At 47.7% G+C, this 14,473-nt stretch overlaps 1 protein-coding gene across 1 annotated transcript; it reads left to right on the top strand.

Annotated features, from left to right (window-relative positions):
* Positions 1-2,220: 2,220 nt before the first annotated feature.
* LOC108931369 (fibroleukin-like) lies at positions 2,221-6,320 on the top strand. The gene is made up of 2 exons (XM_018747114.2): positions 2,221-3,004; positions 4,374-6,320. Exons 1-2 carry the CDS (start codon positions 2,356-2,358, stop codon positions 5,078-5,080), a joined length of 1,356 nt encoding a protein of 451 aa, XP_018602630.2. The 5' UTR covers positions 2,221-2,355; the 3' UTR covers positions 5,081-6,320.
* Positions 6,321-14,473: the final 8,153 nt, after the last annotated feature.

A 14,473-nucleotide genomic window follows, 5' to 3' on the forward strand; every position in this document is an offset into this window, starting at 1 on the left:
TGAGGAGTTCGGACATCCGGGAGGAACTCAGAGTAGAGCCGCTACTCCTCCACATTGAGAGGAGCCAGTTGAAGTGGTTCGGGCATCTGGTAAGGATGCCCCCTGGGCACCTCCTTTTGGGAGTATACCAGGCACGGTCAACTGGGACGAGACCCCGAGGTCGGCCCAGGACCCACTGGAGAGATTATATCTCCCAGTTGGCCTCGGAGCGGTTGGGGATCCCCCAGGTTGAGCTGGAGGAAGTTACGGGGGACAGGGATGTCTGGGCTGCTCTGCTCTCCCTATTGCCACCACCACCCTAGTAGGACAAGCGGGTAGGAAAATGGATGGATGCATGGACGGATGGAGGGTGTTCTCTTTTTCCCATGGGATGCATTAGTCTTCTTGGAGCTAATTCACTGGAGAAGCAGCTCCACCCCACCCATCCCAGTCCCCTCAGAAAACATTGTCTTTCAGAAGCAGTAAGATGTTTCAGTGACCTCACTGGACTTCTGCAGACAAACTCGCCGCATTCAGCGTGAACAGCAGGAATGGGAGCTTCCGCATGGGAACGGGGTCGAGGAGTCAGCGTGTTTCAGGCCCCCGGAGCAGTGAGCAACGTGAGGTGTGGCGTGGTGCAGCTCAAACACGGTCCGGGGGCAGTGCGTCCGGTGGTGATCTTGGCTTCACCATCAGACGCCGAGTAAACATTTAATGTTCTGTAGACCTAACTGGGGGATGTAGGTGCCCTCCTGCCTGCTGAGATCGTCCCACACTCATCTGTAATTGATGTCACGGTGTGTGGTCGTTGCCTGTAGACCTGGGATCGCCTTTGTGATAGGAGTGGAGAAATGACTCACCCTGCTCCCACACTGGATGTTGACCTGGGACAGAGGGTATTGTGAGTATTGTGGGTCCACTTCACTACCTCACTGACCTGAGATCAGTACCCCTATGTGTCACTTGGGCATAGTCCTCCCTGGGGTTCAGTGCAGTGTGCGATAAGAGGGAACATCTGTGTTTGCTTCCACTGCAAAGCTAAAGAAAACAAATGAGAGAAATAAACTCAAAGTTCACTGAGCAGCCTTGTCTTGACCTTTTAAAAGTAAACACTTCCCAATATGAGTGCCCCGGACCTTTTTTGCCCCCTGTCAATGGACAACAGAACACAAAGCAGACTTTCTGGAGCGCTGCTGCACCACTGTCATGCTCCTGTGAGGTGACAGCATGTTCCAGATAACACAAGCAGCACAGAAACCTCAGCTGACATAAATGTCTAAAAATTCACAGATATGTTTTTCCGATGACATCTTCCATCCCCAGAAAGGGCCCTGATTTCACTCTAGCACTTGAAATGTTTTGTAAAGCAAGTGAAGCATGAAGCCATAAATTGATTAGTTTCACATTTAAATCTGAAATTGATGCAGAACAAAAGACTAAGCCATCCATCCAGCATCTATTTTCAGTAACTGCTGGAGCCTTTCCCGGAGGCATTGGGGGTTAGGGTGAGGGGAGGGTGCACCCTGGATGGGATGCCAGTCCATTGCAAGGTAGCCACACACACACACACACACAGTCGCTCACTCATACACACACTACGGGCAATTTAGAGTCACCAATCCACCTGAAATGCATGACTTTGGACTGTAGGAGAAAAGAATGGAAGAGTGGAAAAGGGAAGAACGATGACTTAAATATGAAGACTGAGCTAATTATCTGAACACGCCACAGTTGCATCGCAGAACACGTGCCTTGGTTGAAGCATACACTACTTACAATGGGTCGCGCAAGCAAGTGATCCAGTGTAAGTAGTGTATCTAGCAGTGTTGAGTCACCTTGGTGAATAAGGTGTGTAGGCTGGTAACACTACATAGAGTTTGTTGGAAGTCACTTTGGAAAAAGCATCTGCTAAATAAATAAATGTAAATGTAAAAGTAAGCACCTGAAGGTAGCTCTAATGAGCTTGTTCGAACAGTCTGATGGGTTGATGGATAGTTGTCGGGAAAACAAGGCATCAGAGACGACATCAGGTCCAAAACAATGGCAGAATGGTTGTGCTGTGAGTCACCTCTCCCTCTTCGGGGGAAGTCTCCCTCGCTGACTGGTTCCTCCCACTGTTTTCAGTTCAGTCAGTTCTGACATGTGAAAGAGGTGTGTTGCGCAACCCTCTGTTGTCCCCCCACCCCTTTCGTCCAACAGCCCCACCTCTCTCTCAGCCTTTTATTACTGATGCAGCCCTCACCCAGTGAGGCAGAGCTGCTGTCCCAGACGCAGTGGTTGCAGACTAAGGTACAATAGCTACTCTAGAGACAGGCTTTATAGGCTGCGGTGCAGTTCATTTTGTGATCACTGCAGGCTGAGACGGCACTCGCAGACATGAGGTCCACCCTTCTGTGGACATGTGGGACGCTTCTGCTGCTGATCAGGGTCCCACAGCGGGTCTCTGTTTTCGCTCAGGGCCAGTTTCAAGAGCAGGGAGGCCCAGCCAGTTGCCCTCTCAGTCTCCGCCCAGCCGGCAGCTGTGGGGATGGGGGTGAGTGCCCTTACCAGATTACGCTGCCACCGCTCACTGTCCACTTGCCAAAGGAGTTTCACCTGTTGGAGAAGACCATGGAGGAGCTGCAGGCACTGAAAAGGGAGGTCAACATGCTCCGACGCTCCTGCTTGGAATGCCAGCTGCAGGGCGACCAGATCCTACAGAGAGACAGCGGAACCACTCCAGAATCAAGTGGGATACCTGTCCCAACCCCAACCACCAGTGTGGGTGGTGGACACCCCTGGGTCCCAAAAAGCCCAAACTTGCAGGAGATGCAGATGAACATATCCAAGATATCCATGAGCTTGGATAATGCCACCACCCAGATAGATGTTCTGCACGATCAGCTGGAAAAGTTCAGCCTCATCAACATGACGAATGTGGAGAACATGGTGGATGTCAAGGTGAAGAACATTACCATGATGTTTGACCAACTCAACAGCAAGTGTACCAGCCCCTGCCCAGCAAAGGAGCCACCAAAACCGAAACGTGAGTGTCCCAGTGTGCCCGCTACCGCGTGATACCCATTCACATTCTGTCATTTAACTCTTTGAAAGCTGTACTGGACGTTAATCTTTATATTCTTGGCTTTACAATAGCGAAACTACTATTAAAAACTCAATGTGCCATCATACAAGACGCCTTGCCAGTGGAAAAACAGCGTACTGGTGTCATGATACAAGGCAGCACGATTTTATCAGAGGAGAAACATTCTCATTAACCCGAAACACATTTCTCTGCTTTTTGGAGCAGAGATCTGTAGCCCATACTCTTCCTGCACACATCACAAAAACTCTTAATAAAGGTATAAGGGATGAAATGACTGAATGCAGTGAGCATTGGCTCCAGAGCATTTATTTCTGCTTAAAACAATCTGCCTATAAAAACACAGCAGTGTTTACTTATTCATCTCTGTATTTAACCCAGACATTTGCATTTTAAACTATTAGATGTGTGTTTTCACAGATGTGTGTCCATGTTTATTCTGAAAGATCACTTTATGTTATATTCAGTCTTATTTTAGCACTTTACTCCAAGGTAGTGTTCAAAGTCAAGTAAGGGCTTCTTGGTTATTATTCTAATTTAGAGAATTAGTTCTGCTGCACAAAAAAATTACTGCAAAGTAGCCAACTGGATGGATTAGAGGAGCAGTGGGTGGAGTAGTGATTAGTGCTGCTTTCTTAGAATCTCTTGGTTCCTATTCAAATCCCACAGTGTCTGCAGAACCCTTGGTCAAGATGATTGTCCTAAATCGGTATTATAACAATACTCTGCGGTATAAATGGAAAGAACCTGTGTAAAGTTGTGTCATTTTTCTTTTAGCTAGTCTACAGTCGTTTAGGGCAAAACAGTTTTCTGTTCCCTTTCCTCATCCTAATTTTCTGGCCAAGATGTGTTATTCGGGCTGTCAGCCAATGAAGTCCTGTCGATCACTATGAGATGAAGAAGCTCTTTGCTGTAATCTGAAGCCAGTGTCTCTGGTCCACTCAACTCAGGACCACATAGTTAACAGAAATAACATGACGTTACATTGCACTAGGCAGTAGATTAGGGCAGCATTCTGGCACAGAGAGTACCCCTGTTGCCGCCCAGCGTCTGGGTGGTGCGAGAGGACGTGGGTTCGATCTCTCCTCAGTCTGCATGTTCTCTTTGTGTTCAGGTCGGTTTCCTCCCACAGCATGAAGATATGCTTTCAAGTGAATCGATGACTTTGAATTATTCATACATGTCCATTGTCCAGCTTGTGTGTGTAGGTGTTTCACTGGTGTGTAGATCGGTGACTCATTGTACATAGTGCATTTTAAGTCACCTTGGGTGACAAGGTGTGGGCTCATGCTACTACGCTGTTTCCTCACAGCGCTGCTGGTCGCACGGGACTGCTCTGACTACATGATGGTGGGAAAGCAGAAAAATGGTGTGTACCGTGTGAGGCCAGTCCCACGAGCTGCTGCCTTCAGTGTCTTCTGCGATATGACGTCATATGGTGGAGGTTGGACCATATTGCAGCAGCGCATCAATGGCAGCGTCAACTTCAACCGCACTTGGGAACAATACAAGAAGGGCTTTGGTGACCTGCAAGGTGACTTCTGGCTGGGCAATGACAATATACACCTGCTAACCTCAGCCAAGGACATGATCCTGCGCATCGACCTTGAGGACATTCATGGGGTGCGTGAGTATGCCAAGTATGAGTATTTCTACGTGGCCAACGAGTTCCTGAACTACCGCCTGTCTATCAGGGGATACTCAGGCACGGCGGGCGATGCGCTGCATTTTAGCAAGCGCTACAATCACGACCAGATGTTCTTCACCACCCCTGATAAGGACAATGACATGTACCCCTCAGGCAACTGCGGGGCCTACTACAGCTCGGGCTGGTGGTTCGATGCCTGCATGTCTGCCAACCTGAATGGGAAATATTACAAGAAACCATACAAAGGGGTTCGAAACGGAATATTCTGGGGCACGTGGCACAACAGCTCCTCCGAGTTCTACCCAACAAATTACCGCCAGGCCTTCAAAACTGTCAAAATGATGATCAGACCAAAAAACTACACACCTTAAAACACAAGGCCTGATCAGAATCTCCTTAGTAAGAATTCCTGTTTGAGCTTGTTTTTCAGAGAATAACATTCTTGTTTCTTGGAGAACTCCCATGGCTCCCATTTGGCACTATTAAGAGTTAAAATTGTTCTTTCAACATTGTAAAGTGTCACATTGTGAACTTGTGAACGGCCTACCTTAATACCGCAACAGAAAAACTCTTATTTTTTGATTTCCATCACTTTCTGTTACTTTTATCCAGCTGTAAGATTGACTATATATTTCTTAAGTGTTACAGCAATTGAACGTATATAGTACTTACTTACTTATGCCTACTACCCCTCTTGGGGCATAGGCTGTCAACAAGGGCTCTCCAGGCATCTCTCTGAGATGTCCTGAGTACTTGTTGGCTTTTCTGTAGTGGTGTGGGTTTTTTACGGGATGGGGTCGCTAGCCCCATGCCCAACCCTCCTCCTTTATCCGGGCTTGGAACCGGCAGGGGACCCCGAAGGAATCCCTCGGCGGAGTTACGTATACAGTAAGAGCATGTTATTTTACTTTACTGGCACTAATAATAATATATTCTGATGTGAAACAATCATTACTCATAGTAAACAGAGTTCTACGTGGTATCTTGATGGACTTTGAAGGTTAGGACACCCCCAGATGCACGATGAACACTCAGAACTGGAAGTGAAACAGAAAACGAATATATATGTAACTGAGGGAAGAGAAAACCAAACTGGCAGCCATTCAAGCAACATGTTTAAATCATTCAGTGCAGAGCAGAACGCTCAAAAAGATGTGTAAATATAGACATACGGAAGCTTTCTAGTGAAAGACTAGTGCTGCAGCGACGCCATTGTTTGGGAATCCTGACACCTTGTGGTATAAAGTGTAACTACATCACATTGCCCGAAAGTCCAGCTGCACTTGGGAAGGAGAGGTCGTGAAACAGAAATGTACAGTATTTATTTTCAGACGTATTTTAGCAATTGAAATGTATCCCCTAATTCGGTTACGGTTTATTGTTGTAAATTATTTAACTATCTTTGCTGCTTTCAATGATATGAACCGAAACATGGCATGATAGGGACATTTTGAAAAGATGTGTTTGGACTGAGCGAGAGAGAAAAATCAGTACCTCTGGTGAATAAACTTATACCCTGAAACCAAGACTGAAATTTTCTAGAACGTTTTTCCTGTCACCAGAAATGCTGTTTTTTTTCAGAGTGTTATACTGTTTTCTGAAAAAAGTAAATCTCACCTTTTTGTACCTTTTGTGCTTTTGTGGAAATTATTTTAGTTTCTCTCCATTTTAACCCAAAATCCAATGGAGAATCAATTTATTGATAATACTGACAATTTTTCAAAGGGGTAAAGGGATGCAGTTGGTTTTGCATAGATTAAGGTACCGTTCCCACCCAGTGTGTTTTTCCATATCACCATTACTGACTGCTTTCTTTTTAACCACAAGGGAAGTTCCCTACATCACCGCCTGAACACACCCTCTAGTCTTTTGCCTTTTTGCTTTTTTGTCATTTTACAGGTAAAACGAGGAGCTCAGGTAACACTAATTTGCTCTGGGATGGATGGCCCTGGCATCTAAAATTGTGAGAACGTTTGTGCACCCAGTCCAGATAATGTGCAACAGTTCCTGGGTAATGAAGCAAAGAAACTGGCAGAAGGACAAATATCTTTACAAATGTGTGTCGGAGTGTGTGGGTGGATGAAGCCAGAAGAGCGCAATTTCTCAGCACGTCGTGTAGCGACAAAGCGCCACAAGGTGTTTTTTATCATCTCTCCACTAGAGGTCGCTCAACGCTCATCTGTATGATCCTCCTTTGACACAAGAATTACACATCCGTTAACACGTACATTTCTATCGACGAAAATAATATACCGGTATATAATACTCAAACCGCAACCCCTACACTTTTTGGAGTTTGTGAATAAAAAGTTAAATTGAAAATTTTCAGTAGCAGAAACATTTAGGCAGAAAAGAATGTTTTGAAAAGTAGACCTCATGAAATGATGTGTGGCCTACAGGTGAAGTGGAGAGGACCGCAGTCCTTCAGAGCTTCGCTTCTTAATATGTTACATTTGTTTTCGTGAGTCCTTTTCTACTGTATGGAACTCTCTTTTGCTGTTTTGAGAATATCAGATGGGGTAACAAATTAGCCCATCCAGAGTGTGTCCCCTCGCCCTCCATCCTTGCACTCTGTGTTGCCGGGTTAGGCTCCTGTTTGCCACGACCCCCTTGGGGCAAGCGGTTTCAGACAGTGTGTGTGTGCGTGTAACAAATTAGAGGATGTATAGGAGGTATTTGATCAATTCAAGGAGTTGTGCAATAACTGACAAGAAGACAGTGGATAACACAGCGGTAAAGAAATATTACTTTTGATCAAATGTTACATAACTGAAGCAAAGCTGCATTAACTGGTTTAGTTAAAAACCGAGCGTCTTGTGTGTAAATCCACCATTTACACAAAAAATCATTTGGATTTCATCACTGATTTCATTCTATTACTTTTAATAACTTATTTGGCAGAGTTTTGGTGTTGTCAGCTGGGGTTAAATCCCACTGGCAAAGGAGCACATCGAGTAACACGGGTCAAGGAACTGCTGTGAAAGATTCATGTGCAGCCGAATGGACAAATTTCATAGTTGTGACTCATCTGCTGGAAAATTTACCCATTTTATTTGCATATTTCACCAGATGATTAATGTGATAAGATTTAAGAACCCAATGTGAAACTGCTGACACCTTAAGGACCCTCGAGAGTCAAAGTTGAGGAAAATTCAAATGGCTTCTTTCATGCTGGTTAGGACTCGTTTCAAAACACAAAGTCTTCTTTGTGTATCTGAACTGTATGACATGATTTTTGTGCCAGAAATTCATAAGCAATGCGGAACATATATAGTAGGTCAACTTTCTAGGCTTACAGCTAAACAAAGGGAATTTGTTTTAAATAAAAAAATCTGTTATATTAAGTTTTCAGTTATGTTTTTCCCTCTGGATCACAGCAAGAGGGTTTTACAAGAGGAATAGAATGCCAGTTAGGGATTCCATTTCCTTGTGCCTTTGCCCACCTCAGGGATGGTCATGGGAGCGAGCAGCCTGACCCCCAAAACAACCAGAAGTAGGAAGTACACCGAGACGCTGTTCCTGGTGACTGTCAGACTGGAAAGAGCAGGAAGTAACAAAGGAAGAGAGATCTGCAATGGGAGCAATTACCCTATGTGACAGATGGAAACGATTAACTGTTTTTGTTTGCAAGGCAGGCGCAATGGTTCCAGAACAACAATGATCAAAAGACAGTTTCTATACACTACGTTGTAGAGAACACCATGAAAAGCAACCAGAACCCAAGAACTGGGTTCCACAAATGGCACTTCCAAGAAGTCTTTTTGTCTCATTTTTCCACAGCCACAGTGGGGATCAGCAGGAAGCACAGCTACTTCCTTTGGACCATCCCTTCTGGGTCCGGTCACACATAAGCATTTGCACCACCTGCACATACAAAGAAATTCCCTCCCCCGAGTGAATGCTGATGTGGACATAGACAATCACCCCAAGTATCTGTAAATCCAATAAACAATCTCTACTGATGTTCTTCGCACCAGATATCTTGTGCAGATCACTCACAGGAAACTGCCTCCCTTAACCTCATGTGTAAACTTTTTATTTTGTACACACCTTACAGGGTGCTTCAGATAATCCCAACTGCTGTGGAGTTTTATGTCTTTACCATATGATGATTTAACTTTCAGACAGTCTTTAAACATTTAGTTGCATAAGGTTTTTCGGGAGATGGATTTAGCTTAACATTCTTGACATCAGAAATGCACCACACAGTCACTGCCCACAGATCCTTCTCACCCTTGCAGGAATTATATTTCTTAATATTGAAAATCCAGGAAGATGTACTGCACTGTTAAAATGTTTAAATGTACGGGTCATGTTGCTGGCTGGATGACAGCCGAGGTGGAGTCAAGTGCTGGTGCTTGCATTGAAGGATAATCCAGGAAGAATGGTTGGGGAGAAACAAGGGTCAAGCTATTCACAAACGTCGTTAGAAGGATTGGACAGATATCGGAGTCAAAGTATAAAGAAGGGGTCAGGGAGCCAAGGGAGTGGTCGAAAGGGGGGAACTAGGAATAACAGAAAGGGAAGAGAAAACATCTCGAGAAGGCACTGGGCGCTAGGTACAGTGTTGCTTCGCTCATGGAGGTTCCGCGATCTGCTTTTACTTGGTTGCGTCCTTTTATGCTTGGCCGCTCTGATTGTCTGCAGGTGTGGAGGTGGAGCATAAGGCTGCGGGCATGACAGAACACTCCCCATTACGGGCAGCCCCATCCGCCCCAACACGTGAGGGAGGATACCCCTTGGGGCATGGCACAGGCCAGTCTGGGTGGTCCCTGTGGAAGTCCGAGATCAGGGTTGGGTCTAAAATATCCTGGGCCAGCACCCAGCATTCCTCCTCTTGTCCATACCCTTCCCAGTTGACTAGGTACTGGTGTCCACCCCACCTACGGTGGGAGTCCAGTAAGGTCCGGACTATGTACGGCGGACCACCCTCTACCTCCAATGGGTTGGTCGGCTGATCAGAACTTGAGCCCTGGAGGAGAGATGTGGCGCAAGGTTTCAACAGGGAGACATGAAAGGTCGCATGGACCTGCAGGTTTGGCAGCAGGGCGAGTTTGTATGTTACAGAAGTGACCCAACGGAGGATCTTGAAAGGCCCTATGTAGCGAGGACTGAGTTTGCGAGATGGGAGGTTCAGCTTTACGTCCTGCATTGACAGTAATACCCGCTGTCCAGAGGGTAAAGAAGAGGTGACGTCGGTGCCGATCTGCCTGCCGCTTGGACTGCTGGGTCCCCTTTAACAAGCGTTTTCACACGAGTCGTCAGGTCTCACCACTCTCCTTGTACCACTCATCCACTGCGAGTACGTGGCTGGGAGTGAGCTGCTAAGGAAACAAAGCCAGTTGGTACCTGAGTAGACACTGGAAAGGCGACACACCTGTGGACAAGTAGGACAGAGAATTATGGGCATATTTGGCTCAAGGCAGGAAGCAAACCCGTTGCTGCTGTTTGGAGGCACAGTAGCTGCGAAGGTACCAGCCTATGTCTAGCTGTAGTCTCTCTCTCTGGCCATTAGCTTGGGGGTGGTACCCCGAGGTGAGGCTGACAGACACTCCCAGTCGACCCCAGAAAGCTTTCCACATCTGAGATGTGAGCTGTGGGCCTCAGTCAGACACGATATCTTCAGGGAGCCCGAACACGGGAACACTTGCTGAAATAACACCTCTGCCATTTGTAGCATGGTGGTAAGTTTTGGCAGGGGGATTAGTCGACAGGCCTTGGAAAATCGATCCATTAGGGTGACAATCACCGTCCTACCCTCCGAGGGGGAGAAGGTTCTGCCTCCGACCTGAACTCAGCAGTGCTTGCTCACCTCCACCGGATTGTCTCCTCACAAGGGACCTTGCTAGGCTTGCTGTGCAGGATCGAGGAGACACTCCAGGGACTCACCACTGTGCCGGAGGCACAATTGGATCATGCAAACTCCCGTTCCGGTTCGACCCTCGTTGGACCCCACCTGGCCACCCTGGAGAGGTATGATGGGTCACTGTCACGCCCCTGGGAACAAGTGGAGCGGCAATACCTGTGGCTAATTGATGACACATGGGATAAAAGGAGTTCCGAACCACACCACGGTGCGGATTCTTGCAAACGCCCTTGTGGTTTTGCGGTTTCAGTGGTCTCTTGTCCTGTGCCTACGACTTCTGTTCCTGATTCCTGACCATTGCCTGTTTCCTGACCACCGAGTTTGTCTTGCCCTTGTTGTGACGTTCACGCCTCAAAGGCCTTTGCCTGTCCCTGACCTTGACATGTCCTGCCCCCTGAACCTGGAGAAAAGATAAAATCAACTCGCAATTGGGTTCACAAGCTACCTGTCTGTCTCCAGTCCGTCAGTTGTCATGACAGTCACCAGAGAACTGCCAAGGTCTTATTATGCAATGTGAACTGGTGTTTTCTAGCTCCCCCCAACATATATCGAATGGATGACACAAAGGTGGCTTACCTGGTATCGCTACTCACAGGTCCGGCACGTCAATGAGCTATGGCAGGCTGGAGGACTCGATCCCCATCGAATTATGAGGACTTTAAAAAGTGGTTCAAGGCTGTCTTTGATCACCCTCTGTCCTTGCGGGTTGTCAGTGACCAACTTATGACAATCAAACAGGGTAATCAGTCAGTCGCTGATTACTCTCTTAAGTTTAGGATCTTAGCAGAGCAGAGCAGGTAGAATTTTACCACTCTCTTGGTGAGTTTCCAGGCAGGACTCCAGCCCCGGATTCAAGCCGAACTGGCATTTCACGGTGAGGACTGGACCCTGGACCGCTTTGTGAAGATCGCCATAATAATCAACAACATGGGGCAGGAACACTGACCCAGACCTAAGGCAGCTCCTCCCATCCCAGAAGCCCCTCCTAACCATCTGGAATCCCAAGCACTCGCCCAGGGCAGACTCTCAGTAGCAGAGAAAAAACACAGGTATCGGGAGAGGGCCTGCGTCTATTGTGGAGCCCCGGAACTTGTACCCGAAGACGGTCCGCAATGGCGCATCCCTGTCACCCTTCAGGATCCCCAGGTGAGTGATATGCATCGGCCCCAGTCACAGCTGGAACTGCTGGCGAGACTTACCTGGGAGGATAGGCAGCTACACACAGTGGCCATGGTGGATTCTGGCGCAGCTGGGAGTTTCACGGATGCAGGTTTTGTGTGTCCTCACGGCATCCCGGTTAGGGGGTATGAAGAAACGTTATGGGTCAATTCATTGGACGGACAACCCATCGGTTCAGGGATAGTGGACTCTTGAATGGAGTTGCTGAAAGTAGCTGTGGGGCTATGTCACCGGGAGGAGATGTTTTTTCATCATTCAGTCCCCCAACACCCCTTTCATATTGGGTTTCCCATAGTTTGTATGATACAACCCCGTCTTTAGGTGAGTTCCAGCAAATTGGCGGCCTGGGGACCTCATTGTGCCAAGACATGTCTAACACTCCTGTGTCGTGCAACTTCGGTAGAGAGCCCGAAAGTGAAGACACCTGTGGATATTCCCCCCAAATATCTCGATCTACCCGAAGTTTTCAGTAAGTACCAAGCTGCAGAGCTTCCCCCACATCATAGCTGGGACTTTGCCATAGATCTCCTACCAGGCATCACACCCCCACGCAATCGTGTTTATCCATTGTCACTACCCAAGCAGAAAGCTATGGAGGCATACATCGCAGAGGCGCTCGGTGCTGGTATTATCCGCCCCCCCTACATCACCAGCTTCCGCAGGCTTTTTCTTTGTGGCAAAAAAAGACAGGGGGCTATGTCCCTGCATAGATTACCAGGGGCCAAACGAGATCACTATACGTTACCTGCACCCACCACTGCTGATCATGGCCACTCTCAAAGGAGTTCATGGTTCCTCTTGGTTCACGAAATTGGATCTCCGGAGCTCACACAACCTTATCCATATACGAAAAGGAGACGAGTGTAAGACCGCATTCAGTACCAGTCTGGGGCATTATGAATATCTTGTTATGCCTTTCAGTCTTTCCAGAGTGCCCCCTGTCTTTCAGGCCTTCGTCAACCATGTGCTGGGGGACATGATCAGCGAGTGTGTCCTCGTATATTTGGATGATATCCTGCTGTTTTCCCGCACCTGGGAGCAACATGTGAAAGACGTCTGCGCGGTGTTGACCCGACTTCTGTGAAATTATATGTAAAAGGTGAAAAGTGTCTTTTTCATCAAACCCAAGTATCTTTTTTTGGTTATATCCTGGGCAGACAAGGCATGGAGATGGGCCCGGAGAAAGTCCAGGCAGTGATGGAATGGCCGAGATTGAGGACGGTTTGCAGAGATTCTTGGGTTTTGCCAATTTTTACCGGCAATTCATTCGGGGTTACAGCTCCATTGCCACCCCCCTGACGGCATTCACTACGGGAAAGGGACAGTGCCTGGAATGGACGACAGAGGCTCAGCATCCGTTTGATGAACTCAAGGCAAGGTTCACCTCGACCCCCATCCTCCGGCACCCAGACCCCACACTTATGTTCATGGTGGAGATCGATGCCTGAGTCGTGGGAGTAGGGGCGATCCTGTCACAACACCAAGGTACTTCATCCTGTCATGGTTTTCGTCCCGGAAGGAAGGGGCGGACTCAAGTGCAGAGTGAACCAGGGTTTATTCAGACGCTAGACAGGAATCGAAGTCAGGTACAAGCAAGGGTCTTCGGACTGCAAACGGGCTAAACTAGGAAATCCAGTGTCGGAGTCGGGAGAACAGGCAATGGGTCAGAACACGAGTGAGCGGATCAGGGTTCAGGGCGGGAGCGGTCTCAGGAGAAGGGAAGAGGAGCTAGGAGCGAGGAGCAGGGTACAAGGCAGCAGGTAGGATGACACAGAGCGAGTGCGTGATTGGCGAACAAGGTTCCGCGACCCTCATCGTTCGCTTCAGCCTTTTAAGCTGTCAAGCCCCAGGTGTATCCGATTATGCCGATGACGTGGGTGTGGCACATCCAAACTGAATCCCTGTGCATTTTTCTCCCGAAAGCTGAGCCGGGCCAAGCAGAACTAAGACACTGGGAACTGGGAATTGCTGCCCATAAAGTTGGCACTAGAGGAGTGGGGCCACTGGCTGGAGGGGGCAGTACACCCATTCCTGGTAGTCACCTATCACAGAGACCTGGAATATCTCCAGTTAGCCCGATGCCTGAACCCATGCCAGGCAAGGCAGGCCTTATTCTTCACCCGTTTTCACTTTACTGTCTCCTACAGGCCAGGCACAAAGAATTGCAAGTCGGAACCTTCTGTCATGTTGATGGCTGGATGACGGCCAAGGTGGACTCGAGTGCTTGTGCTTATATTGAAGGATAATCCAGGAAGAATGGTTGGGCATAGGCAAGGGTCAAGCGATTCACAAATGTCATTAGAAGGATTGGACAGATATTGGAGTCAAAGTACAAACAAGAGGTCAGGGAGTCAAGGGAGTCGTCGAAAGGGGGAACTAGGAATAAGAGAAAGGGGAGAGAAAACGTCTTGAGAAGGCACAAGGCGCTAGGCACAGTGTTGCAGTCGCTCATGGAGGTTCTGCGATCTGCTCTGGCTTGGTTGTGTCCTTTTATGCTTGGCTGCCTTGATTGTCTGCAGGTGCGGAGGTGGAGTGTGAGGCTGCGGGCGTGACAGTACTAACCCCTTTTGAAGTAACAGTGAAACAGTAATATATTATTGGAAGGCTTTGTACTTCTTGTATATAAGAATACTTCACATTTGGAAATGTATAGTTTTTCAAAACCGTATCTGATATTATTGTTATATTATCATCATGTCCCATATCTCTTGGAAGTCTG

Source organism: Scleropages formosus, chromosome 2, assembly GCF_900964775.1.
Source record: "Scleropages formosus chromosome 2, fSclFor1.1, whole genome shotgun sequence".
Taxonomy (NCBI): domain Eukaryota; kingdom Metazoa; phylum Chordata; class Actinopteri; order Osteoglossiformes; family Osteoglossidae; genus Scleropages; species Scleropages formosus.

What these genes read in the sequence shown, in the direction of transcription:
- LOC108931369 (XM_018747114.2), top strand. Translation starts at nt 2,356, where the DNA reads ATGAGGTCCACCCTTCTGTGGACATGTGGGACGCTTCTGCTGCTGATC. An exon ending in GGAGCCACCAAAACCGAAAC is followed by an intron (nt 3,005 to 4,373) that starts GTGAGTGTCCCA and finishes GTTTCCTCACAG; the next exon opens with CGCTGCTGGTCGCACGGGAC.